Source organism: Odontesthes bonariensis, chromosome 14 (genome assembly GCF_027942865.1).
Source record: "Odontesthes bonariensis isolate fOdoBon6 chromosome 14, fOdoBon6.hap1, whole genome shotgun sequence".
Lineage (NCBI taxonomy): Eukaryota > Metazoa > Chordata > Actinopteri > Atheriniformes > Atherinopsidae > Odontesthes > Odontesthes bonariensis.
Genome location: NC_134519.1, coordinates 11,467,467 through 11,494,523, shown reverse-complemented (window position 1 = coordinate 11,494,523; position 27,057 = coordinate 11,467,467). Strand labels below are relative to the sequence as shown.

General features: G+C 39.5%; 1 protein-coding gene across 1 annotated transcript in view; it reads right to left on the bottom strand.

Moving 5' to 3' along the window:
• st6galnac5a (ST6 (alpha-N-acetyl-neuraminyl-2,3-beta-galactosyl-1,3)-N-acetylgalactosaminide alpha-2,6-sialyltransferase 5a) overlaps positions 1-27,057 on the bottom strand; it is a 57,977-nt gene that overhangs the window by 6,083 nt on the left and 24,837 nt on the right. The window contains exons 3-4 of the mRNA XM_075482855.1: positions 12,366-12,778; positions 1,033-1,140 (exon numbers count right to left, since the gene is read on the bottom strand). Of these exons, the coding sequence (XP_075338970.1) occupies positions 1,033-1,140; positions 12,366-12,778 (521 nt within the window). The remainder of the gene's footprint in view (positions 1-1,032; positions 1,141-12,365; positions 12,779-27,057) is intronic.

The following is a 27,057-nucleotide window of genomic DNA, read 5'->3' as shown; positions in this document are numbered from 1 at the left end:
CATTAATTTTTGAAGATATTCTAAATCCTTTTCTTAAAATCACTGACTAGGACTGTATTTTCTTTGCAGCTGCTTAGATAGCCACACTGCTGTTGTAGCCTGAGAGCAGAAACAGAAAAAAATATTTGATGTATTTGAGCATACTGCCCTGATGGGATGAGCACAGACAGCCTTGCATGAGATAAAGATGACCTCATACCACCTCATTCTTCCAGCAAATCTTAAAATGATTTGAAAGAGGACTCACACATGTAAAACATGGCCTGCCTATCGGCTGCACACATGGCATTATGCATTGTGGAAGTGTGGTTCGGTTTTACGGGTGGATGCTCATAAATCTGCATTTCAACATTGAATAATCCAGAATATATAAAGGACAAAAGAGAAAGTTGTATTTCATACGCAGTACAAAAAGGCAGCTTTCCGTTGCCTGAATTTAGAGTGCACAACCTCAACAGCTAATAATCCATTGTGTGCCAGTCAATTGGTGGTTAGTCGTATCGATGCCAGACTGCACTGAAAGAAATATTAAAAAGCGTGTTGTGGGAATGCTGAACGGTGCTGAAAGCAAATGAAATATTACAGTCCAAATGGTTTGACAAGGCCAGGGGAAACAAAGGAAGGCTCAGTGGTAGAGCGTTAAACCAAATGAGCTGAACCTCTCTGATAATGTGACTCTACCCTGTAGACCCGTTTGAGAAGACAATATATAAAAATCATTATTCTAACACTGATTTTCAGGTCAGTGTAACTCAGTGGCTAAAACAGGAGAGTCCTGTTGTGTCTGAGTCCTGTAACTGAATCATTTGTACTAATACTCACACAATTGAAGTATTCCACAAACATCTCCTACACTAAAACTTTATCATCAGCTTGCTGAATATATTTAGTTTTAATCTCTCTTATCAGGAGCTTGTGCTGCTGGGAATTTTGAAGTGACTGCAGTTACAGCTCTGCCTTAAAAATCTCTTAGAGATGGTGCTTGTCAGTTCGGCTGATGATTGTCATTTACATTCAGCTCCACATTCTCACCTGCAGAAGTCAGGGGCCACCATGCCGTACACATTGATCCTGTCGCAGAGCTCCAGGGCGATGGTCATAGTGAACCAGCCGGTGCTCAGCCAGGAGTTTGATATCCTCCTGCAAAGGAAAGGAGGGGGGTGGGGAGGGAGAAAGATGGCCCTTAGATGGGTTCAATGCATGGAAGACGAGGAGGATAAAAACTGTGCCTTATTTGACTTGTTAAAATTTGATTAAGACAGACAGATTTTAGAAAAAATCTCATATTGACATTTTACATCCGAATAAATATTTATCTTAATCCACAGGTTGGTTTTCCTGACTATAAGATCATTCAGGTCCCCTCCCAGCTTCATTAAATCACAGATCCATCCACATATCGACTGATACAAATGAACCCTGTCAAGTAATCAAACTGTTAATCAGAAGGTAGCCTTGGTCTGCATGTACTGCTGATGGTTGGAAATACATCCCTTCAGCTGCAGAGCGGTCTGCCTGCTTTAAGGTGGCAAAGAAATGCGCATTAATCATACTTTCAGAGATGTGCAGTAATGAAAAAAATATGAAATCATATTTACATTGCATTGGGAAAAATCTGTACATCCAGTTGTCAGTCAGTGCAAGCTCTCTTGCAGGATTGCTGTCAGATTAAACATTCCAGCCTGACTTCACATGCTTTTTTGAAGAATTTGAATAGATTTAATGAGCTGCAGAGTCAAGAATCTGGCACCACTTCCAAAGGGCAACGGAACCTTGATTCTAGGCTTTTTCACAGCGTTGGCATATGTTGGCTTAACATCCTCAATGCAGCAAAAGCATTTGTTTCCTTCTCAGTGACCTAAACGATCAACCTTGTCTTAACAAACTTTTGCACGCCTCCTTCTGCTACTTGCGACACTGGTGTTGTTTATGAACGATAATAAATCAAATCCCTTTATCAGGGGTGGTTGGCTGATGAAAAAACACTATCGAGGAAAAATACAAAAATAAACTGTACAAAACTTAGAAAATATGCTAAAACATCAGTCACTGTGAAAGCATCATCACAGCAATATCCTAGTATTCAGTGCACAGCCACGTGCAAGTAGGTTGGAGCATCAGGGAGCTGAAAACGAGGTTTTCTACTCAGAACACAACTTCTACATCTAGTAGCTCCCATACATTGCAAATTCTTTACAACATTATTGTAGGCATTTTTGGCCTGAACGAGCAAGCAATCCATGGAGTCACATTTAGGAGGAGTACAGTATCAGTAAGGGGAAGTTTGCATCTAGTTCTTTTAATGTTCAAATTGAAAAGGCCCGTAGAAGTAGCTGGATGGAATCTAGTTTTACAGTCGAGTAGTGACATGAAACTTCCAACCAAAGTTTTCTGGTTCACTGGCCTGTAGCCACAGCTGTAACTCCTGCCAAGCACAGTAGTGCAAATGAGTTTTGTAGCTATCATCCAAACCCTTCTGGAACAATCAGAAATTCAGCAAACCGGCTTATGAATATTTTAATGAAATAACGCATCACAACTGCTCTTGTTCCCACATTGTCAGTATGAAGATATTGAACTATGCACTGATGTAACAGGGTCATGGTCCTTCAGCTGCATCAGACACAGCTGCGCATTCTGTCGTGCCTCCAGCTGATCTTCATCGTGACAGTGATCGTAACAGGTGACGAGTGGATGTGTTTATGCATCAGTACTTGACGTACTTTTAGATTATCCTTTTTAAAATGAATATTTTTTATTTTATTAAAGACTAGGTTTTCAGAAATAGAGCATAAGATGCCACAAGCTTTATGACAACAAAATAAACATAAAGCCACAGAGATCAACCTGGAAGAGACACAAAATGACCACAAAATGAGATGAAGGATGATTAGAAACACATGTGAAACAGTTCCAAGGCTAATTAACCAAGACACAAGAAACAACCACAGAGACATTTAAAACATCACTAAAAAAAGACACATTATTACCACAAAAGCATAGGATGTAATGAATTAACCACAAAGAGTGGCAAAAAATTTAATAAAATAAAGAAACCAGATGAGCGTTAAGTAAGAACAGGACTCTAATGAGCTGTGAAACAACCTCAGAGAGACAAACATTTAAAAAAATTAGACAGAAAATACTACAAATAGATGCTGCACAATGCAATGTAAATGAATCCTGCTGGAACAGGCACAAATGACCAGAGGGGACACAAAACTGAAGTGATGTAAAATGATGCAAACATCTGCAACATACGCAGTGACGTGCAAAAGATAGACACAAACAACAACTAGCAGTACGGCTGTTTGGTTCTCGAGGTCGGTTTTAGATTTCAGTGTGGGTGCCTTGCTCCTCTTTGAAGGGCTGGAGGATATTTTACAAGGTCTGTGCCGACTGTGTGGGGGCATGTTGTTTCATAATCCACCAAGAGTCCGGCCGGGGATGACTCATTCTGCTGTGCAGGACTAACTGCAAATTTGGCCCAATCATGTTTTGAGGGTGAAGGTACATACACGTACCTTCAGCAAATGTCAAGCCAACCCCACAACCACTGATTCATTTCACTCAATATCACAAATGTCATCCTCATGGTGGAGCTGGAAAAAGGACCATGATTGGAACAGATCATCTGGGAAATCTGAAGTCACTAAGTCTCGCACATTTCATCTTCTAGGTGCGAACTGCTTGTTTATACTAAATAAAATTTCCGTGGAACATAATTGTATTTTACATCTGTTTCTTCTTCAGGAAAAGTAAGGATACTTCTAGAATGATGGCACTGAGGTAAAGTGAGGTTGCAGAGGTTTAAAACGTTGGACAGGAGCAGGTTGACAAGGTGCGTTCCTTATCTCCCGGCCTGCCTCATCACCCTGCTGCTCCTCAAAGGTTGTTACAGCTTTTGTTCCCACAAACACCAGCCGCTGCGGGAGCTGAGGCTTAAACACGGAAAAGGGAAAGAGAAAGAGAAACTAAGTCTGGGCCGAGATAAGAAAAGTCTTGACAAGAACAGCCAGGCAGGCATCTCAACGCCGCTCGCCTGCTGTTGGTGAGGATGACACTTTTGAAATTGAAGATTTACTTGAATGTTTAAAAGGTGTTCAGGCAATCTTTCAAAGAAATAGTGGTGTAGGAGGATACATGTCAGGCAAAAATCCCCAAATAAGAGGCCCGTTTAGATCTTTGAATTATAACATTTCTCCTGTTAGGGGATGGCAGAGTGGAATAATGTATTTCTGGGAAGCTGTGAGGGATCGAGGAAACATTTCCTGCCTCTTTAAAGGAGTCGAACAGACTTTAAAGACTCGTTAAATTCATAAATTCATTTTAGAGAGGTATTTATAATATGCATATAAAAAATAGTGTCAGTAACTATGGTGACATTATTTGTCATGTAGCCTATGCGTGCGTCCATATATCAAACATAAACTTATTAATAGTCACCTGGTATTTAAACAATGAACAAAATGTAATTTAGTTATTATCTAAATTAATCAAAAAGATAATGAGTAGAACTATATATACAATAAATAAAGAAATATATGGAGAATTATACCAAAGTGTGAAATGTGATGATTACAATAAAATGAACCTCCAACAAGTAAAATGAAAATCCAATGACTGTAAAATAGTATCTGGCATAAAATGAGAAGGACTGAACAAGGGAACGGTTACGAGAGTGTGATGCAGATACGTGAGGAAGATAAGATTTAATCATATTAGGTTAATGAATTATGTTAGTCGAATAAATACTGCTACTAAATAAATGTGGTTTGGAAATCAGGTAATCCTGCTGGTTCGATCCCTGATGAATGTTTACCAGTTTTCTTTTAAGCGAGGCATATTTTCTATGGACACATGATCTATTAGGAGACCGTCAGGCACTTTCTTCATCTTCTTTATTTTTGTGGTGAATTGCACAAGTGTATATACCAACCATGACTTAGTAAACAGAGGTAAAAACATCAGAAGTTTGTCATCATGAACCCTGCACAGGGCTCTCAAGTCTCACGCAATGAGCGTGAGACACACGCATTTCAACAAGTTCACACGCTCACACGCCACACATGCCATTTCTCACGCTGAGAAATCATCAACTTCGTCGCACAGAAATTCTAATGGCCGATACTATAAACGAGTCAATGGCAAGTTACTGTGCGCTCGTAGCAACATGAATGCACAGCGGACATAACCTTTATGCTCTGAATGCGTGCAGAAGTTGTAGACGAGCTGGAGGTGGAAGAGAACCGTCAGGATCATCAGCAGGTCATATCTTCATTTATTTGAATCTTTTATTAGTTACTATAGTATTCCTACTCTTTGTAAAAGACCAATACCTGCCGATTAAAGTGTTCGTTGGAGTAGTAGGCCTAAATATTCAGCACACACCCTTTGACATGAGCAACTTAATGAAAAATGAAAAATATATAGGAGTGTAATTAGGCTTCCGTGGTTAATTTTTTTCAAAGGTGACTGGTATGAACAGATTCCCAATAAGGCTATCTACAATTGCCAAACTGGTATTAGTTCTGCCACACTGAAATGCTGATGCAGAGAGGGTTTTTTCCATGGTGGGGCTCAATAAAACCAAGTCAAAGAACACTTTGTTTCTGAATGGAACTCTGTCATCCATCATGACTGTGAAAATGGCTGACATTGAGTCACAGTGCTTTAAATGGGAGCCCCCAATATCAGTCATCAAGCATCAAAATCTGCCACAAACACTTACAACAACACTCATAAACAAACACACACAGAGAGGGACTGCTCAAGGGGCCCATTTGGGGTTATGTTTGTTTTTCTTAATTTAATTTGTCTGTTTTTTTGTTTGTTAAGACTTTGCATACCTAAAACAATTTATTTTAAAATATAGCAGAATTTAGTGTAAAAGTGAAGATTTGTGATTTTGGTATAAATAAAACAATTTCTTTGTTCTTTAAGTAGCTAGTTTATGGCGATGGGATACTGGAAGGGACCCCCCTCCAAAAAAACCCGAAAGAAACCCCCCCACGCACATGGCCTGGCCCCTGCCCCGCCCGAATCTCACTCCAAGCAAACTTGTAAACTTGAGAGCCCTGACCCTGCATCTTAAAAGAGTTGATGGCAAAAAATGTAAACTATGTAATATATTTTCAGTTAGGGGGCAAAAGCCAAAGTAATCACTGAAAATAAATGACAGAATTCATGATTAGACTAATTAGTTTGCTAGCATAGCATGCTAACCAGCTAAATGCTGTCAGGTCATGCTAATAATCTAAATAATTAAATTAAAGATAACCCACAGATTAACAACAGAGGTTGTATGAATTCTGTAAAGATGAACATGTTATTCTGTATAAATGTTGTACATTTAACCCTTTTTTTTTTTTTTTTTTACATGTGTTGCTCCCTTGAAATCCAAGATTAGCCAATATATTTTTCAAGAAAGTGTGAAATTTTTCACTTTTAACATTAGATATGTTTATATGTTCAACTGTGAAGAAAATTCAGATTTATGATATTTCCGAATCACTGCAATCTTTATTTAATTACATTTTTACACAGTGTTTCAAGCTTTGTATTAGAATTTATACCCAGCTTTCTGTTCTATTCCTACAAATCAAGAAAAATCATCTTTTCTCCACCTCGAGACGTGTCATCTTGTTGTCAAGGACTAACAAACAAACTAAACAACATACAAATGATACTTGTAACCTTAACTTGACGGGGAGCAAAAGTATAAAGGAACTGTGGTGCTCTGATGAAATATATAAACATTCAACAACAGTATTTCAAGTGAAATGATGACAACAGATTGGAGGTAACCTATCCCCATCTGCAGAAGCTCTTTATATAAATGTAAATATAAGGAACAAAAAGTAGTTTTATATAAGAATAATCAAAGTCAATAAACGCAAAATTAAATCAAGTCAAGTTAAGTCAAATTGGAGCCATCAGAGTCTATCATATGTTGTGCAATGGTGTGCAACACCAACAATCAGATCCCCTGAACAAACCAACCTGGACTGGCTGAGTGAGTGACAGGGTAATAAAGACAACGATGCACTTTTTACCAGCTTTCATCCGTATTAGGGTAAGTACATGGTGGAAGCAACGGCGTCGACTCAAAGTGATGCTATCGTAGCCGAAACACACACTTCTCATTTTCATCTAATTATGACATCAGCCAGGTTGTCTGGAACATGTTGATTTGTTGTGATAGGCAAACACAGCCTGTGGGCGCTTATATAAGAGCAGCACCGTCCCTCAAACACACGTACACACTCTGTTTTTGTAAATTAGAAACTTCAAAGCACAGTGTTTTGTCATAAAGCAATCTGTAGTGGGTGGGAGGGGGGGTCTTAGTCGAGCGGCATGCGTCTAATCTCACTGTAGAAGTCTTCCTCATCTCCTTGTTTATAAACATGCTGATGAATAATGCGATGTGAAATGTCAAGCTCTTAGCTTCAAATACTGTCTTTTAAAAAAGGACTGGAGGCAAGCAGTGACTGGGATGTCAGACTGCCTGCGCTGCTCCCAATGTTTACACACTCTCCGACTGTTAATGTGGCAAAACTGCCCATTTCGTGGGGAGTGTAACTGTTTATCGTTCGTTTAAGGTAACATTTTTATTCCTACTAAAATTAGCACAAACTGAAATTATTATCATTGTCACACAGCTTAAGTCCAATAGAGAAGTTCAGAGCACAGCTTTAATAAGACACTAACAAGAACAGAGAAATATTCAGCTTTTTGTGTTACTGTCGCCTTTTTTCTTATAATAAGCTGGTATCTTGCCTTTGGGCTTTTTTGTGAATAGATAATATGGTCACGTGACTGCAGGGAGGTGATGGTTCATGAAGACACTGTAAATTGTAATTTGCATAAGCTGATATGCCTGTTAAACACCTTTATTATACACTTCAGTGTAAAAAAAACAATTTATTTATTTATTTTTATTCTACATGAAGCATATAACGTGTGCAAGGTTAATACTCGACAAGTACAACCTGAGTAACTGCAGTGATTACAGGTGCTTCTGGGCTGATTGCTAATTTGAGCTCCTTCACTTAATATAGACCAATCTACACGTGTCTGCCACAGCTCGGATTCGTGTTTTGCTGATTGTACAGATGTAAAAACAGCAGCTTTAATAAAGCCAGAGTTTTTTTTTCTCACACAGTCTTTCTTGTGGATTCTGTTGATTATACTAAATGTCTTTTTTGACATTCCTGCTCTACAAACACCAATCTTTCCTTTCCGCTTCATTTAAGTTTCAGTTTTTATATTTTTGTTCTTGAAATGGTTGAGCACCTTCCTTTCCTGTTCCTGTTGTTGTTCCTCCCTGCTGGTTCCTACCTAGGTTACTTTTAATTAAGAAAAAGATATAAGCATTGACTTTTATATGTGATCCCCAAAGACTTGGGTGGAATTGGGTGACAGAACTGATTGCTAACTCCATCCAGACTTTTGACTTTTTAATTTAGCTGTAAGTTGAATTTGGTTGGCAGTTGGCTAAAAAGAGAAAAAAACATGATTAGGGTGAGGAATAAAGGTTAGTACAAAACACGATTACACGTTGGCATCATGTCACAAAGAAGAAAAGCAGAAGACTTGTTTGTATAATGTGTCTTCTGTCTTTTGTCGTAGGGCAAAGAGGACATAAAATGAAAAATGTAGACATATAATTGCAGCCATGTGAGGTAGCCTACAGTTTATTTAGCAAGTGTTTTCATCATACAGTCAGATTTCATTATATGTGATTACAAGCTAGAGTTCATTATATCCATGTCACACTATTTGGCTTGCAATGAACCAGAATCTCACGCTCTGTAGACCTTAAAGTGAGCAGTGAGGGAGATAAGATGTCGTCTAAATTGAAAAATTGAAAATATAAAACAGACTGCATGCCTATTTTTCTCTGTACACCAAAGGTGCACCGACACAGGTGACTCTTCTTCCTGTTACCTGCCATTTTAAAGTGTGTGGGGGCGCTTAGGCTGTAGTTAAGTTTTCATTCAAATGCAAATGCACAAGTTTTAAATTCAACTTAAAAACATCAGCAAAAGAAAGCAATGCTCCCATCCACCGCTTCTCTGCGTAAACCCAGGAGCACATTAGCTGGTATTAATTCTTTACTTTGGTACCATCAACCAGCGCTAATAAATTTTTGTAAATTTTAGTAATTAAATGAGCTTCAGTCCAGTCAAGCCCAGAAATCAATGAAAAGCAATGTAGAAAACATGGTGAAAGAAGATCACTCTCCTGATCATCTGCTGCCATGTTGCAGCATTTTTTTTTACAGTCACGATTCGCTGTGTTTCCACTGATTTGTGTATGGCTTTCTTTTTACTGAAACCCATCAGCCTGAGCAGAAGCCTTATCAAATAAAATAACTTAAAACACGTAGATGTGTGCATGGCTGTTAAACGTTGGTAAGTGTGTCCTATTAAGTGTGCCTACTAAGCCTTTCATGTGGCTGGCCCTGTTAATAGAAACACGCTTTTCAAAGAGGAGGAGAGGTCCAACCTCATATCGTACCATGAAACTCTAGCTGGAAAATAGATATATTTCAAAAGCCAATTTGACTTTAATCACCAGTTGAAGCACAAAGGGTGCAGAGGGACACCTGTTTCCCAGCACTGCTCTGCCGGTATTATTAAAATGAGTGATTGTGGCATCATCCCACACCATCCTAATTATCTTTACTGAAATGGCATAACCCATAATTACAATTACAAGCTTGCAGGGGTGCCAGTGGCACTGTTTATTATCCAGAAACTCTGCTATTAGTGCTACTTTCACAGAATAAAAAAGGATAATTTTGTAAATTAGTTAAAATATTGCTTTTTTATAGAGGTACATCACATTACACATACAAATAGACTCTCTATAAAATGATCTCACCTATTAGAAGGCTTTACATGAATACTCTAAGGTTTATTTCTTTTCTAGTTTAGTGCTACACAGAGCAACTGACCCAAATAAGCTTTGGAGATGTTAAAGCCCAATAATACAAGGGATGCAAAGGAGAAAATAGCAGTGAAAGAAGCTGCTTGCTCACTGTAAACATTTGTAAGAATTGTGGGTGTTTGAGCCATTCGCCAAATCCTCAGCTTGGCATTTTCTTTCTCTGGCATCCGTCTAAAGCCAAAGTCAGATTCAGTCTTCACTGACACCCCAGACAAAGGCTCAGATAAAGAGAGGGACACATGAATACCATGTGTGTGTGTGTGTGTGTGTGTGTGTGTGTGCATGCCTGTGTGTGTATGGTTGGGTTTTCGTTCAGCATTAATGGCCACAGGATTGAGAACTGAGCTTGGACTGTGGGAAGGGGTCCTTTAATGCTTTTCAACTTTAAACAAAGTGAAATCCAGAGAATCTTCTGTTGAGCCATGAGGACATCACACACAAGAGATGGACTAACTTTCTTTTTCTGACTTGCATTGGTTTTTCACACCAGCAGGAAATGGACATCTAGACTTTCTGTTGACACCTTTCAAGTCTAAACTTCAAGAACAATACGGAGACATGAATTCCCACAGCCAACATTTAACCGATAGGAACTGTGTCTCCAAACGCTCACTGTTTACAGCAGAAAAGTGAACTACGACACACTGAAGAGATAACGCTGCCTAGTTTACCTTCAAGGGTAAAAAAAGACTCAATCATGTTTCAAAATTCTTAATCATATTAAACACGGCAAACCTAAAAGCATATAGTTAGTATCACATATAAGTATTGAAGTGGATTAAGACAGGAAACAGTTCTCAACAGCTTGTATAGCGGGCAGATATTGTAAAGCACTGACAGTAGGTGTTGTGAATGATGGCAACAGAATTATAAAACTTCCATTGTGTAACATTTGTTATCTATGAGCAGAAATGCAACTTAATGTTCACAGCTATGTTTTCTTTAGTTTGAACTGATTTGAAAATAATTTTTTATTTATTTATTTTTTTTACAAAAAGCCGTTTGAATCAAAAACACGACCCGCTTTGAACAGGTGCTCCAGAGTGCATTTGTTTTCATTTCTTCACAGACAACTGAGTTGGTAAATGGGTTGGGGTTCTCAGTTGGTTGTAATATCCAGCTTTGCCACACGATGTCACTAAATCCTACATATCAAAGGTGCAAATCACTGAAGATGACTAGTCGTACAAAATTTAGATGTAAACCTGAAGTCAGGTTTATTTAATGTGGTTGGAATTTTCTATTTGTGAGCTACTTTCAGACGTAATTAAGCTGTTACCTGATTAGAAAAGTACTGACTGGGTTACGATAAAGGTCAAGTGAAGCTCTTTTATCGCATCACTCAATGGTACTTGTTCACGGAAATCTTAATTTCTATATGTCGCACTGAAGATCTCTGTCTTGTTGTACCTTTTTAAGTACTTTAAGTACTCCCATTTTAAATTTCTCCAGGCTTTATATGACATAAGTATATCTTTTGAACAGGAAAATATGTTTGAGGAAAAAATATGGGGCCACGGATCTGCTTTATGAGTATGAGACCCTACATTCTTATGACGTTAAAAAACTCACATATTGTGTGTTTAATCTCCAGGAGGAGACTGACCTCAGAGTGTTTAATGATTCATAACAGAATAATTGATTTTTACAAGAAAAAGATGGGCAATGTTTAAAGACAGCTTAAAGACACAAGAAAATATGCCATAAAACTATATAAAAATGAATCAGATTTACCAGATACTAAGGAGTCTGAAATTAAAAGGAGATGCATCACTTCTGTTTACTTTCAGTATGGGGTAAATATATCTGAAGTGAAGATAACTGTTGCTTTTAAAAATGTATATTTTCAATTTCAGTGTAACAACCCAAAAAACATTGTCGGAAATCAAATTTTGCCCAACTAAAAATACTCAGTTTACAATCATAAAGATCTCAAAACTCAGCATATTCTTAAATTTTTTGAGTCGTAAGTTGTTACGACTTAAAATCTTGTTTTCTCTAAAACATGCAGGGTTGTTTTCTGAAAAACTTAAAGCCATCCACCAAAACATTTAATTTCTCAACCAGTGAAAAGAAACTAAAAATATGAAATAAAGAACTTTGCTTTTAATTTATCAATGTATTTTAGGTAAAAGTTTGTGTGTCTTTAAAACGTTGGTGCAATGTGCTTGTTGGTCCAGGCTCAAAATGTAAAAACAAGAGGTCATTATGGGTTAAACTGACACATATTGTGTCCCATGATAAATTCATGGCAAGAGAGAAAATATTGATAACCAGTATGTTGATAAAATAGTTTTGGTGCTACTAAAATAGTCTACATAGGCTGTTCTAGGTATTACTGTCAGAATATAAGTCACGCTCCTCTTTGTGTACATTTATTATGAATGCTTCTGATTCAGTGACACACTCACCTGTCCTTGCCAGTCTCTTTCTTGAAGAGTTCGTCGAACTGCAGCATCTTCTGCCAGGAGATGATGTGGACTTTGAGCGTGGGCAGCACCTGGTTCATCAGCCTCAGATTGTTGTACACCAGTCCCTTCCCATCGCGCCTCATGTAGTTGCTGGGGCCCCAGAAGATGAACACCGTGTCCTGGGTTACATTGAGCAGCTCGTGGCGACTGCGCAGGACCCGCTGCATGCTGGAGTGAGCGATGACGCGCAGGGAGGTGCGGCGGCCGACATCATAGGCGTAGCCCCTGGCAGTGGGAGCGTCATTCATGCGGATGACGCACTCTGCCCGGTCTATCTCTTTACCCCGGCCGCCTCCGATGAGGTGGCCTGAGCTGGTCACCAGGGCACAGGTGTGGCAGTGCATCCTGAGAGGCTGATTGATGGAAGGAGGAGGGAAAAAAAAGCAATTAAGTAAATTGAGAAAAACATAATAAAAAACGACATGAAAATGTGTTTAAAAGAGCTTAACTGTTGGTTTTCCCCCATATTTGTTTGTTTGAAAGCCTACAGACTCCTCTTTCCGTAAGTTAAAAATGCTCTGACGTTCTGTTTAGACCAGGTTTAAACATGAATATGCAAAGCAGACAATAACAGCACACTTTGGGGAACTTCGACATAAAGCTTCACTGTGCGTTTGAGGCAGAAAATGCTTTGTTGACAAACAGGTAGCAACAGAGGCTCCAGGGTATATGTAGCTTGTCATATTGCTTTGTGAGTAGTTGAAGCCCGAGGGTCTTACAAAGGATTCACCTTAAATCTTACTCCCACTCACACACAACAGAGGAATGTGTGTTTACCTGCTAAACCACTATTCTATTGAATGAAACTCACATGGAACGCTTATTTGAATACAAACCCATGGAGTATTTAACAAAGAATACATTTGTAGCAAGGAACTTAAGAGGCATGTGTACCACTAATATGAAAATATTAATATCACAGATGGTGATTATGTAACTAAAACACAAGTGCGTCGAGATATTTATTTTACTGGTAGTTTAAGAAGAATTTTCAACACAGCAAGACAATTATTTTTGTGTTAGTAGTTAGATGCAGCATATTTGCACAACCAACCTTCATGTACAGCACATACAGTAATAGTATATGTATATATGTCTGTTTATATATTTATATATATATATTTATATCTACCTGTCTCGTGACAGATCCTTTTGATCATGAAATGATAATACACCGTGACTGCCTGTTCTTCTTCAAGCTGTGATTTTGATTCACTTTCTATAAATCAATACATTTCAGGCACAACACTGTGTAGCTCTAGAAAACTTTTTTATGGATATATAGAATAATGGATGACTCTTTATAAAAGTCCCTTTTTGAAGCTGGATGAGGACCCGAATGCAGGACTCAGGAAGCAGGACAATAAAACTAAAGAGTCCAAAACTAACGAAAGAATAAAACTGATAAGAACACACAGAAGATGCCGCACAGGCAGGGGGTCCAATGAGAAAAAATACTTCAGAAACCCAGAATGAATCAAACCTAAATGCAGGACAAAAGAGATGTGAGCAAAGACAAAACATCCACTGTGTGAGAGTGGGTAATGACAATGAGGATTTTGCAATGAACGCAGGAAACTATACTGAATGAATACTGAGGGAAGAAATTACAAATGAACAACACATGATGACAATCTACAGAAACCAGGTGTGAAACAAGGCAGCTCAACAAGGTTAACAGGAATTAAATACACAGGATGAATAAGAGAACAAGGGCAACAAATTAGAGCTGGAACTACAGCTAACTAAGGAGCAGAGGGAATAAAAATGAAACCAAGAAATTACAAAAAAACAAGGTCAACATAGGACATAGAAACAGTCACGAATGTAGAACATCCAACAAAATGCTCCAAATAAAGTTCAGGATAGATAAAAGTGTCAAGCACTGTCACTGTAGACACTGAACTTAAAAGCATTGTGATTGCTAAACTTATAATGCATTATATCCATCACTAATACTTTATGAACTCTGTTATTAGTTGTGGTGCAGAATTATGATTATTCATTAATATTTCTTAGAAATGGTTGAATAATCATTATGATATCTATGATTTTTTTTCTACAAATGAGAAGATAAAGGTAGGGTAGGAGATCCAGGATTTTGAGTCCAGCGAAGCTGCATTTTGAAAATACACAGGTAAAAGGTCCCAACCCTTTTCTTCACTTTCCCCCCGAAGGCACGCCTCTAGAGTACATGAACGCACACAAGCACGAAGGTGCACGAGCGCTGTTCTGACAGCAAGCATCGATCGTTGCCGTATTTAGTATTTAGTATTTAGTATATGATAACTATACGTTTAATAATGCTAGGTGCTAGCCAAGCTGGCTCTAGTTTAGCTTCCTGCCAAGCTTCTGGACGCGTAATTCGTTCACGGAGCAGGGTACGCGCACAGGGGGAAGGAGGGGGAGGGAGGAGCAGATTGCAGTTTGATAGACGGCATCAGAATCCAATCATCGTTAACAGTCCGTTCAGTATGATTGGATAGTGTTTTTCCTAGATTGTACGTTCTAGAGGCCACTAAAACTTTTCATATTTGTGTCAAAACTTTTAATTAATTGGTTGCAATGGGGGTGTGAAGAGTATTTCAAGCAATATGTAAAAAAATGTTCCAGAAAAAGATCCCCTACCCCACCTTTAACTGTAATTATTTTTATCCGTTCATCCTTCCATCCATTTTCTATACCCGCTTAATCCAATTTAGGGTTGCGGGGGCGCTGGAGCCTACCCCAGCCGTCATTGGGCGAGAGGCAGGATACACCCTGGACAGGTCGCCAGTCCATCACAGGGCCACACAGAGACAAATGATCACACTCACACTCACTCCTGAATGTCCCAGGGACCATTTAGAGACACCAATTAACCTAACATGCACGCTTTTTGGTTAGTGGGAGGAAGCCTGAGTACCCGGAGAGAACCAAAGCTTACACAGGGAGAACATGCAAACTCCACACAGAAAGGCCCCAGCTGGGAATTGAAGCTGGAACCCTCTGTGAGGCGACGGTGCTAACAACCACACCACCGTGCAGACTTAAAGATCTTTGCGTTTTCCTCCACGTTTCAGGCATTTTACTGTTTTGGTGATTAACTGATCTTTGCAAGCGGAGTTTTTTGTTGCTCTTCTCTCTAACATTCCTTAAATGTGGATGCAGGTGTGGCACCATACTTGGCCAGGTCACAGTTTTCACTGAACTCGTCTTCAGAAGCTTGTTAGCGTTTCCTAGAATATTTCTCCAAGATGCTCAAGACAAGTTTTCATCAGGCACTTTTTATATTATCCCAATAATCTATGGCCAGTCTCAGCCCCACATCGTCACACTCCCACCTCTGTGCTTCACAGCATTCACTGTGGTAGTCCTGGACAGGTTCACAAAAAACATGCCAGACCCCATCTGAGCTGGACAAATTTACAGTATATCTGTTTTATCTGACGAAAGAATCAAGAGCAGCAGATATTAATCAGTACAGTTGAAGCTACACGTTTGTGCAGTGCAAGCAATCTTTCTTTTCTGGGACTTTTCATAGAGATGTCTGTTCCACAGTATCCTTCACACTGTCTGAGGTGTCACAGAAGTTTCCACTGATTGCCAGTGTGTTATTCAGAGATAGATTGTACAAGCTGCACTCTTTGTGCTGTTTCATCTCAGGAGGACGGCTACTGCGGCTCTGATTAGTTGTTCTATACCTCTTGATTACGGCTGCAATTGTGTGTCGATTGATTTTTAGTTGGTCACCGATATAGATGGTGGTTATAGCGTCCGTTCTTTTCTTTTTAAATGATTTATGTATACATCTGATAAAAGTCCACAGTGTAGTGTAGATGACAAATGATAGGCTTAAAATAACACTTTTGGTGCCGTGATATAGGCTGAGCTGCAGCTGATATGTCTTTTCTAAGAGCATTTAACAGCTTTGTTGGTAATTGTATGGAGATTATGAACCATTGCCATTACAGACTACAACAAACTTGCTCATACTAAACATATTCATTCATTCATTATCCATACCCCCTCCATACCAACTCTTCAGGGTCATTAAATGTAAATGCATAAATGAATAGAGTTAGAAAAAGAAAGGATGGCTGTCAACATGTCAACTATTAATAACTAACATAGCACATTCGATAAATGAATACACTGTAATATTGTATGTTGCCTTTGGTATGACAGACTGTGGATTGCTGTGGGAGAATAATGTTAATGTCCAACGATAAGCACAACGCAGCATCTGTAAATTAAAATAATGAGCAATAATTATATTTTTGTAAAAAATCAATCTCCAAAGCAACAATGCAAATTTGACCAATTAAATATGAGACAGAGAGACAATTACCCATCGGTGAAGTGATGGTTTTAATTTTTTTATGTTTAGACAGTGCAGATGGAACCAAGCACTGCAAAGTGTGACACAGACCACTGGTGTGTTCACTTTTGCTGCAATTAGTCAGTGTTTTCAGTACGTTCTCCTGAAAGTATTTGTATTTTCATGAGAGGAATTTCCTCTCAGAAAGGATTCATTTCTTGAAAGGTGGTACAGTTTTGAATCATTTGACTTTGCAGTGATATTGCACGTGTTTGCTCACTTATGTTGCATAATAATAATGTGGCTCAACATCCTTCTGCTTATTCTACTCTCTCTTGTCTTTACAGTAGCCTCCTTTTGTTGTTAAGGATCCAGACTCTGTTTCAGACAACACTGGCACTTTGTACGTGTAATGTTCTTTCAGTGTTTTGCCTCCTTTTCTCCACAGTAAGCACATAAACCGTTACCATGGACCTACTCGTGTATGTTGTGCTGCATTTTGTTGGGATGTGTGGTGCTGCCTTATATGTGTGCATATGTCTGGGATTTCCCCTGCTTCCATTCAGATCTCCGCACTGAAAATCAATGATATGCAAACCAGGACTGCAGAGCCCTTTTATATGCTCTGAAATATCACTTCAGCGGATATGTGGGAGCTATTTACATTCTTATTGCCATAACAGATTTACATTTTCTTGGCATTAACAAAAAATAAATGATTATAGCTACAGTAGATGTATGTGGAGGTGGCGGCGGCGGGGAAATGTGTCATTATCATTATCATCTTCTGACTTTGACTTAGTGGCAGATTAGCAGCAGTATGGGCTCATCTGCTTAATGAGACCTGACGGTGCTGGAGGAAAGGGAGTCAGAAATGAAAAAGAGGTGGGTAAGAAAAAGAACCCACAGAAGGAGCAAGATAGTGATGAAACCAAGGAAGTATAAAGGAGGGAGGAAGAGAAAGCGATATATAGAGACAGTGAGAGCTACTCTGGTGCCATCCTGTTTGATGAAATGTGCTAATGAGGTCTTGGTGGTCTACATCATCACCACCACCACCACCAGCAGCAGCAGCAGCCATCCATTCCTCCCCCTGCCCTTCCCTCTCCCACCTGCCAGCGCCTTGACAGTCCATCTGAGTGCAGCACTGTAACACCGGTTGAGCAGGTCAGAAATCCCATTTCTAAGTAGCTTCGCAGACCTTATTCCCGCCTCTCTGTCTCGCAGAGAATTTGAGTAGGCTTTTCTGGCTAGAATTGGCCTTTGGGAGCTTTGTTAGGCTATTATCGATGAATAGATGGATAGTTGGGACTCTCCATTTCAGCCGGAATTGCATGACCTATCCAATATGGTAGTTTGGTTTAGGGCGATGGAGTTGAGGTAAACTGTGGTTTACCTCAGAAATGGATGGTAGCGCTTCCTTAGAATTGAACATTTCTTGCAAATTGAATTAATCCTCAAAAACCTCTGTGAAAATCGTACTCTGATTAATGATTAATGCAATGAATGGTTTATAATTCAAAACACATCAATCATGTATGTGTCCAATATCACCGGCTTTGTTTCTCCTTACTTAACAAAACACCTGCGATCATGATTAAAATGTTTTCTGCATTTATACTCTGTTTATTTCCTTTTCCCCCATCAGTGTCTGCTTACACTCGATCAAAGCTGTGATCAATAATGCAAACCTAGCCTAAATAATGGATAATGATTGCTGTTGAGCTCTTTTGTCTTACTGGAGGTGAAAAAGAAATCCAGGAAATGGTTTCTCTGCTGTGGCAAAAGGAAATAAAGCTGCTCCACTTAAATGCTCTTCTCATGTTTCCTGGAAAACCCCTCTTATTTTTTTTTATACAACCAGAAGACTACAAAACATCCATCAGACACCTGCTACTCTTTGTACATTCATCCAATTCTTATCACACGTATTTTTCTTCTCCACCACAAATCAGACGAAAATGTTCTGGCTCATACAAACGTACTTTTATCTTTAAGATTAATATCTCACCATCAAGAAGAAAAACCTACAAAAAAATCCCCCAAAAAACCAACAGATTCATGTTTTTTTTATCTTGGATTTTTGTGTTATAAATTTGTAATGAAATAATAACTTTAAATAGACACACACACACACATACAAATCGTATTTTACTCTGTAGTTTTATACGACACCGTGATAAAGCAATAAAAATGAAAAGTTTTCCAAATGCTGTACAATAACTTTGTGGAGGCAGTCGCATCCACTATAACATCCCAAATATAACTTGACCTTAAACAAAACGTGAATATTTATTTCAGCGCCTGCCTTTGAACATTACTTCAGACTTCAGAAGCACAGCATATTACATTATATGTCAAAAGTATGAAAAGTGCATTTGTGCATCTCTCCTGAGTCATGAACATGTGCAGGCTTTGGAAATAAATTTCCCTTCAGGGACAGTTACGACTGTTTTCTGTTTATTATGTCAGTGACAGAAGAAGAGCAGAAAAGAATAGCATACATCGTTAGGTTCAGAAATATTAAGTTATTGACGCAGTGTTTGTTATTTCATCTGTTTCCCATCATATATTGAAATTACTTTGATATGATGAATAGTGGCTTAAAGTACAAACTCTCAGCTTTAATTTGAAAATTCAACTGGATGAGGGGCTAAAATGAAATCCTCTTTTTAAAAAATGTGTTTGGACAAGTTAACATAACCATAGATAAGATGTTCATTTTTAATCATTTGTCAACTGTCCTTCGCAGGCAATGACAACCAAAAGTCTGGACTCCATTGATTTCACCAAACAATGTGTTTTTCTCCTTTACCAGGATTGTACTGCAGCTGCCCTCAGTTGTTAGTGGCCATTTCAGAATAATTCACTTCTTTACCTTCAAAATCTCCTGGGTTTCTTTTGCAGTGTGTTTTGGGTCAGTGTCCATTTGTACTTTGAAGTGCCATTCAGTTCACTTTGCTGCATTTGGCAAAACAGACAATATGCATCCACACAAATGAAAATTCACCCGAGTGCTTCCCTCTCCTCTGTCATATCATCATTGAATAGAAGTGGCTCAGTGTCACTGGAAGCCACGTATGTCCATGACACACTTACTTTATTTTGTCAAAAAAATTATGGTTCTACAACTGCTCTGGCTTTTTAAGGAGTTTATGGGAAAGTCGGTTCTGGCCTTTCTCTTCTTGAGGCTAATGAATGGTTTGTGCCTTGCGGTGAAACTCTTTGTTTCTGCTCTCGTGGACTCATCTTGCAACTGTTCTCTTCCCATGCAAGTGTTTATGATGTGTAGTCTGTGGCTCAGCTGTTAAGAGAGGTCACCCACCAAGCATCAACAACGGTCTACAGTTCAGTCCCAAGCGTGCCTAGTTGTTAAAGTGAGATACATAATCTCACAGTGCAAATGATTTGTTCATTTATTTGTGTGACTCTAGAGACAAATTGATGCCTACTATGTGTACAATGCATATGAGAAATGAACGAGAGACACATGTAGAATGCTGTCTAGTACAAGGTTTAAAAGGTGCAATATGACTGTGGAACATTTACCAGATCCACTTCCTCTAATGTTGCCATAAGCACATTCTTATTCTTACTCCAAATGTCATAAATTGTTGATTTGGCCATTCCAAATATTCCTGTTTTTACCCTGATAGATTTGTTTTATCTTTATATTCTGCAGATGGTGCGCTTTACTTGCCTTGAGAGTTTCTTTGACCACATGTTCTAGGTCCATGTTCCTAAACCCCGGTCCTCGGGGGCCACTGCCCTGCATGTTTCCCTGCTCCAACACAGTTTGTATTCAAATACAGTGGCTCTCCTCAACAGCTTGCCCTCAAGTTCTGCACAAGCCTGCGAATGACCCATTAATTTGAGCCAGGTGTGTTGAAGCAGGGAATCATCTAAATTTTGTAGGCCAGTAGCCCCCAAGGACAGGAGTCGGGGAACACCACCTTAAATGCTTCCTCCAAATTGGATTTGAAGTCCCTCCATTAAGGCTGATATAAATCAGTATCTATAGTGGAACTCTTACTTTAAGGTGGTTTGGTAAACAGCCAAAGAAACAATAACTGCTTGCTTCGACAGCTGAAGAACAGATTATTTTCCTTTTATCTAAAAAAAAAAAAAGGTCTCAGTTTCACAGTAAGCATCGCTCATATACAATTAATAAACACATGTAAACTCCACCAAATACTCTTGGTACGAGAAAAAAAGATCTCCAGCTTTCTTCAACTAACTGGTTAAGGGGTGGTCCGTGGCGTAGTGGGTACAGTAGGCGCCCCATGAACAAGAGGCCATAGTCCTCGCTGCAGCTGGTTCGAGTCCCACATCGGACAGCCCTTTGCTGCATGTCGTTCCCCCTCTCTCTGCCCCCTGCTTCCTGTCTCTCTAAACTGTCCTATACATTAAAGGCATAAAAGCCCAAAAAATTAACTGGTTAAATGGTTGGATTAAATGGGACCATGAAGACATGACTACAAATGTGCTACATCTACAAGAAATGATCATTTTGTTCTAAAAGTGCAGGGTAAAAAAGAACAGAGGGTCTAAAATTATATACAAGTTTTCTTTATGTTATGCACTATGCTATCTCACTTAAAACGAACTCATTGTATAGCGAAGTTTTCAGACCATGAGGAATGAAGGGTAACCTTGTCCCACTTGTGGCGCTCACCACATGCCTGCCCTGGTTTTGTTAAGCCTATCCATCTATCAGCAGTGACCTAGTAAGGGTAAAAAAAGAAAAAAAGCAGACCAACAACAGCCAGTTACATCTCTTGTCTGCCTGCAGGAGTGACAGCCCCAACAGCGAAGGGTGCCCTCCTCTGTTTCCTCATTCTGTCGGCATCTGAATCCTCGTCTGTTTTCACCGAGCTTGTCCTTCATGGATCTGCAGGAGCCATCACTGTCTGACTTCCTGCCTGACTTTCTGACCCGAGAAAAACATAGCTCCAAGGGGTGGGTGGATTAACCTTGAGAGACAGTGTAGGGGATGAAAGGAAGATGAGGTTTGGCCCCAAAACACCTGGAGAAGCGGTATCCTTGATAACAAAGGGAGACGAGGCGGGCGGGTGTTTGGGTACCAAGGAAAAGGCAGTGTGTTATGTGCTGTTGATTAAAAAAAGAGAATGAACATGACGCTAGCCATTCTAAATGTGTGCTTTTCTTTTTCTGCTGTTTTCTTTTTGTTTTTTGGACACATTGTGGCTGATTGTGAGTTGGGTGGGTGGTCTTACTGAGTGGCATGTGGAGGATGTGTACAACAGTGTATAATTAAACAACAGGGAGGCATGCAATCTATAGAGGACTTGTATAATCACATATTAGTACTATGTGATTATGGATTAAAAAAAATTGTGTGCAGCAAAGCTGCCCTGATTGGCTTCGTGGTCAGGGCTCAAAGCCCCTTGGTAACACAGGCAATAATTGGTAGTTAAAACTCACATGGGTCTTAAGGGGGAATGAATAAGCTTTAATTCTTCACCCGAGTCCCCTTCCTCCCTTTTCTGTCTCAACTAGGTCCCTTGAGAAACAGACATACTTACATTGCAACGAAACATTACGCTTGACATATGCTATACCCCCTCAGAGCAGAGAAATAGCATTTGAGAGTTGCTATTGATTTAATGTGGGTGAATGCTGTGGAAATGGGGATCGAGTAAGGGCTTAGCGAGGAGACTGGGTCTTTAAGGACGCGAGATGGAGGATACGGCCTGTAAATGTGAGCTCTGAAAGGGTGACAATCATCCAGCCCAGCAGGATGCTGTCTAGCTGTCTGGTATAACCCAGAGATGCCACAACAAAGAAGAGTATTTTCAGCCATCTCAGGACTGACCTTTAGGCTCATCAGTAATGTATCTTATTTCTAAATCCTCCTCAGGGGAAAGGCTTCTAACACACTAAGGTTGTAATCTAATCTTTACAAAAGTGTCTTCCAAGACAAAAAAAAGGGAAAATTAAACCCTGATGTACATATAACTATATTTTACTTTGTGTCACCCTGTTAATGTGGCTGCTAATATGACTAATATGCAGCTTTTGTCCTCCACGGCCCTTTAAGGACTTGTGGTTCATATTTCATCATGTAACATGGGGGAAATGAAGCCGCTTGCAGTCACAAGTCTTACAACATTAGACATGTGAAGAAAGGTGTTATAAAATCAGTAAATTCAAAAACCAATTTTTTTTGCTGACCACAAGTTATAGTAAGTTTACATTCATTCACTCACTTTGGAGCATGGACAACAGGTATCACTTCTTTGTGTAATTTCTATGAGACTCGGTTCCTTGAAGAGTCAGAGTTTGTGTTGTTATTTAGTTTGGACAGTGTTCTTGTTGGAGCAAGTTGTAGTTCTGTCCCAACACCTCATATATGTGGGCAAAACCCTGTATTTTAAAAAATCTATATCAAACTACCAAATTTGAGCAAACAAATCAGTCAAAAGAATAACAAATCATTCTAGTAATAAGTAGTAAGGACAGTCACACTGATCACACTGATCATATCAGTGAAACAAATGCTCATACAGCCCTTTTTATTATATGTACTGTATATATGCGGCACTATATATGCAGTCACTCACCAGTATGCATATTAGGTGCAATGTAGGTATTCAACGTCTAGCCCAAGGGCACTTTGATGTGTGGAAGGGGGAGGGATCAAACAACTAATCTTCCAATTAGAAGACAACCACTCTTCCATCAAAGGCACAGCTGCCCTATTTTTTAATATCAACCAAGAGGAAATCCATCCTCTTATCACTTAACAACAAACATGGCTGCCATAGGCTGCTCCACTTCTTGTCTTCAAGCTCTTTAACAGAATTGCTTTCACTTGGCATCTTCTGCTTGGTATCCCTTTTTCCTTTGCAGCTGACATAAGAACCTCATTTTGGAAGAACGTTAGTCTCTTCTTGTCACGATCTGTGTTTTTTGCGTTCTGTTTTTTTCCTGTCTTTTGAGTTTTTTCCTAGTGTTTTTCATGGTTTAATCATTTATTCTTTTGGTGCTATGTTCTCAGTTTGATTTTGTTCCATGTTCTCATGTTTTGATTCTGGTCATTATTCCACAGTTTCCTTAAAGGAGAACTCCGGGGCATTTGAAGCGCAATCCCATTGCTAGAGGTGGTCAAATACTGACAGTAGGACACAGACTGGTGCAAATCTGCGCTCCCTGTGCGGCGATTGCGCTGTTTGCGCAGCCTGTCATGCTAGCCAAATACGTGGTGGCCAAGGGGCAAATTCTAAACCTTCCACGTAAAACAACAACTTTATAAACCATCCGACAATAAAGTCACAAGCCTTACCATCAAAACCATATGCATGGTTCTCACATTACTGGCATGGGGACGTTACAAAACAACTTTATAAACAGCATGTCACTTACCGGTTGTTGGTATGCGCCCGCATGTGAAAGCCCAAAAGGGTCAATGGACGATACTCCCATATACGAAGCAATTATCTTCTCTAGAACAGCCATGATAAACTATTTAAAACATAACAACAATATTACTGGGGATGTATTGTTGTAATGTTTTAAATACTTGAACGCAGTTTTTCTAGAGAAGATAATTGCTTTGTATATGGGATTATCGTCCATTGACTCTTTTGGGCTTTCACATGCGCGCGCATACCGACAACAGGTAAGTGACATGCTGTTTATAAAGTTGTTTTGTAACGTCCCCATGCCAGTAATGTAAGAACCATGCATATGGTTTTGATGGTAAGGCTTGTGACTTTATTGTCGGATAGTTTATAAAGTGGTGTGACGTTTCTGCAGTGTGCAAGTTGTTGTTTTACGTGGAAGGGTTAGAATTTGCCCCTTGGCCACCACGTATTAGCCTCGCATGACAGGCTGCGCAAACAGCGCAATCGCCGCACAGGGAGCGCCGATTTGCACCTGTCTGTGTCCTACTGTCAGTATTTGACCACCTCTAGCAATGGGATTGCGCTTCAAATGCCCCGGAGTTCTCCTTTAAGTTTCCTCCAGTTCTGGTCATTAGTTCCACTGCCTTCGCCTGTGTTCATTATCCTCAGCTTCACTCAATCACTAATCACTCTCCCCGCAGTATAAAGTCTCCTTGAAGACTCTTATTGCCAGATCCTCGTAACCACTTCATGTTTATGCTACTTTGGCAAGTTGATTCCTGGTTACTGTGTTATTTTTCTTTGGTTTAGGAATAATTTTGTTAGTGTTTTCCAAAGAAATTAAGTTCAGTTTTCCCTCTATCTCCTGTTGGCCTCGTGTCTGCATTTTGGGTCCTTCTCCTCACTTTTTCCACAAATTGTGACACTTCTAGCCAATTATCAGAAGAGCTAGGATTCATAGACGAGCACAAATAGTTCTGACAGGACAATGACAGAATATGGACACTGGGTATTAGCAACCTTGCACAAGCGGCCCTGGGGAAAATAACATTCATCAGTTCACAAAACCAGCTACACATCGAGCAGGCTTTTTTTCTTCCCATCCATTATTGGTCCTGTTTCTGTGTCGTTATCCAAAGCTTCCTGCAGTTGAAATGAAATGCCCCTCCTTAGATGGAACATTAGGGGGCATAGTTGTTGACGCTATACAAATATATGGAAAATGGGCCATAAGAGTGTAAGACACCGAGAGAGAAATTCCAATGCAAGCACTGCAGTATGTTCATAATAACTATGCTGGCATGCTTCTGTTTAGCGGTTACAGTCAAAGATATTTTCACAATCTTAGCTTAGCTTATTAGCATTTTCTAATTAGTAGCAACCAATACAGAAATAACCAGGGCTGATGAAAATGTCTTTAGTTCAGAAAATATTTAGTCATAAACAGAAAAACTGATCTGATAATGCACTAGAAGAAAAAATAGAGGACCACCAGAAAATCTATATACTAGCTTTTGATAATTGATTAGTTTTACTATATATGTCACACAAAAAGACATTGCCATTTCCAGAGGCGTTGCACCAGCATGTCTAACAATGCTGGCCACTGTGGAGGAAAAAGAGAACAATCCAGAGTCAACTGAGGCCACTTATTTCTAGATAAAGTTTAAACAAATCTCACGAGGGTCAATTTAGAATGCTCGTATGTCATTTCATTATCCAGTAAAATAGCTTGTGGTAAAACCTCGAATACCTAGAACCTAGAATATGATTATGGTCAGAAATGCCCTCTAAATAAGTAAATGTCAAAGCTGGCTCCTACTGTGAGAGCAAGGCTGTTCAATTTATGATATGGGATAATTATAAGGAGGGTGGATATCAAAGGAGAAATGCAAGGCTAATGAGCTGAATTTGATAGGAATGTAGAGAATGAATAAATCAAGCATTAAAAATTGAGAAACAAAACGCAAATTAGAGAAAGAGCAGCTGCAAATGGTGAGCAGACGAGAGGGCCGATTCAACTGCAGTCACCAATTAGAGTAAAGTCTCAACATCGGCGGGCAAAAGCAGAAAAGCAGACAACGGTAAATCCAGTTATGGTGGGAAAACGCGCTGCGTTTTCAGAATCAAACCTGTTTCTATGTGTAGATATGCGCACACACTGACACACCTCTGCAGGTTGAGCGCTGCAGGGCAAAGTCGATGGAGCAAGGCTTGTTTGGAGCTGTTTGTCTGGCATACATTTGACCAGTCATTAGAGAGAACCGAGGTGGGAAGTAAGCTAGGAACTAATGAAGGCGAGGCAGAGGAGGAGGAGGAGAAGGAGGAGGGAGTGAATAACGAAACTGAGGCAATTAGGGAATCCTGCGATCAGAAGTCATACTCCAGGTTGACAGCTCCTGCTGCTCTGGTCTTAATTAGGGCAGAGTTTTCCATGTGAATCTTAGATGCGTCTTTGATGAAGGGCAATTATCTACTTCAGAAAAAACAACATCTAACTCAAAAGGAGACTAATGAAAACTCACTGATGAAGGCTGAGAGTGTTTTGGGATAAGTGACTTGGCTGGTGATCTTGTTAGGGGGCACTGGTTAAAATAAAAGCTCATCCCTAGTGTTTATAGAAGAGGAGACTCTGGCGGCAGAGCTCTGATCTTCAAAGCACGCTCTAATGTAAAGGCAGAGCGTGTGTGTGTAGTTGTGAGGTCAAAGACATAAAATTCAACACTGACTGATAGAAAATGGATCTTTAATGTGCACCTGTGTGCACAGTTAAAGTAAACTGCGTGGGAGGAAGCAACTGCTTGGAGTAAACAGCAGTAACACACATTTTTACAACTGCGCACTAGAATCACACTAACATCCTCTAACTCACAAATCCAAACAGCAGCTCAGTAGCTCTAAGTGTAAACCAGCAGCTCAAACTGTGTTCAATTAGTAAAAAAGGCAGATAACAGAGCAGTGGTGT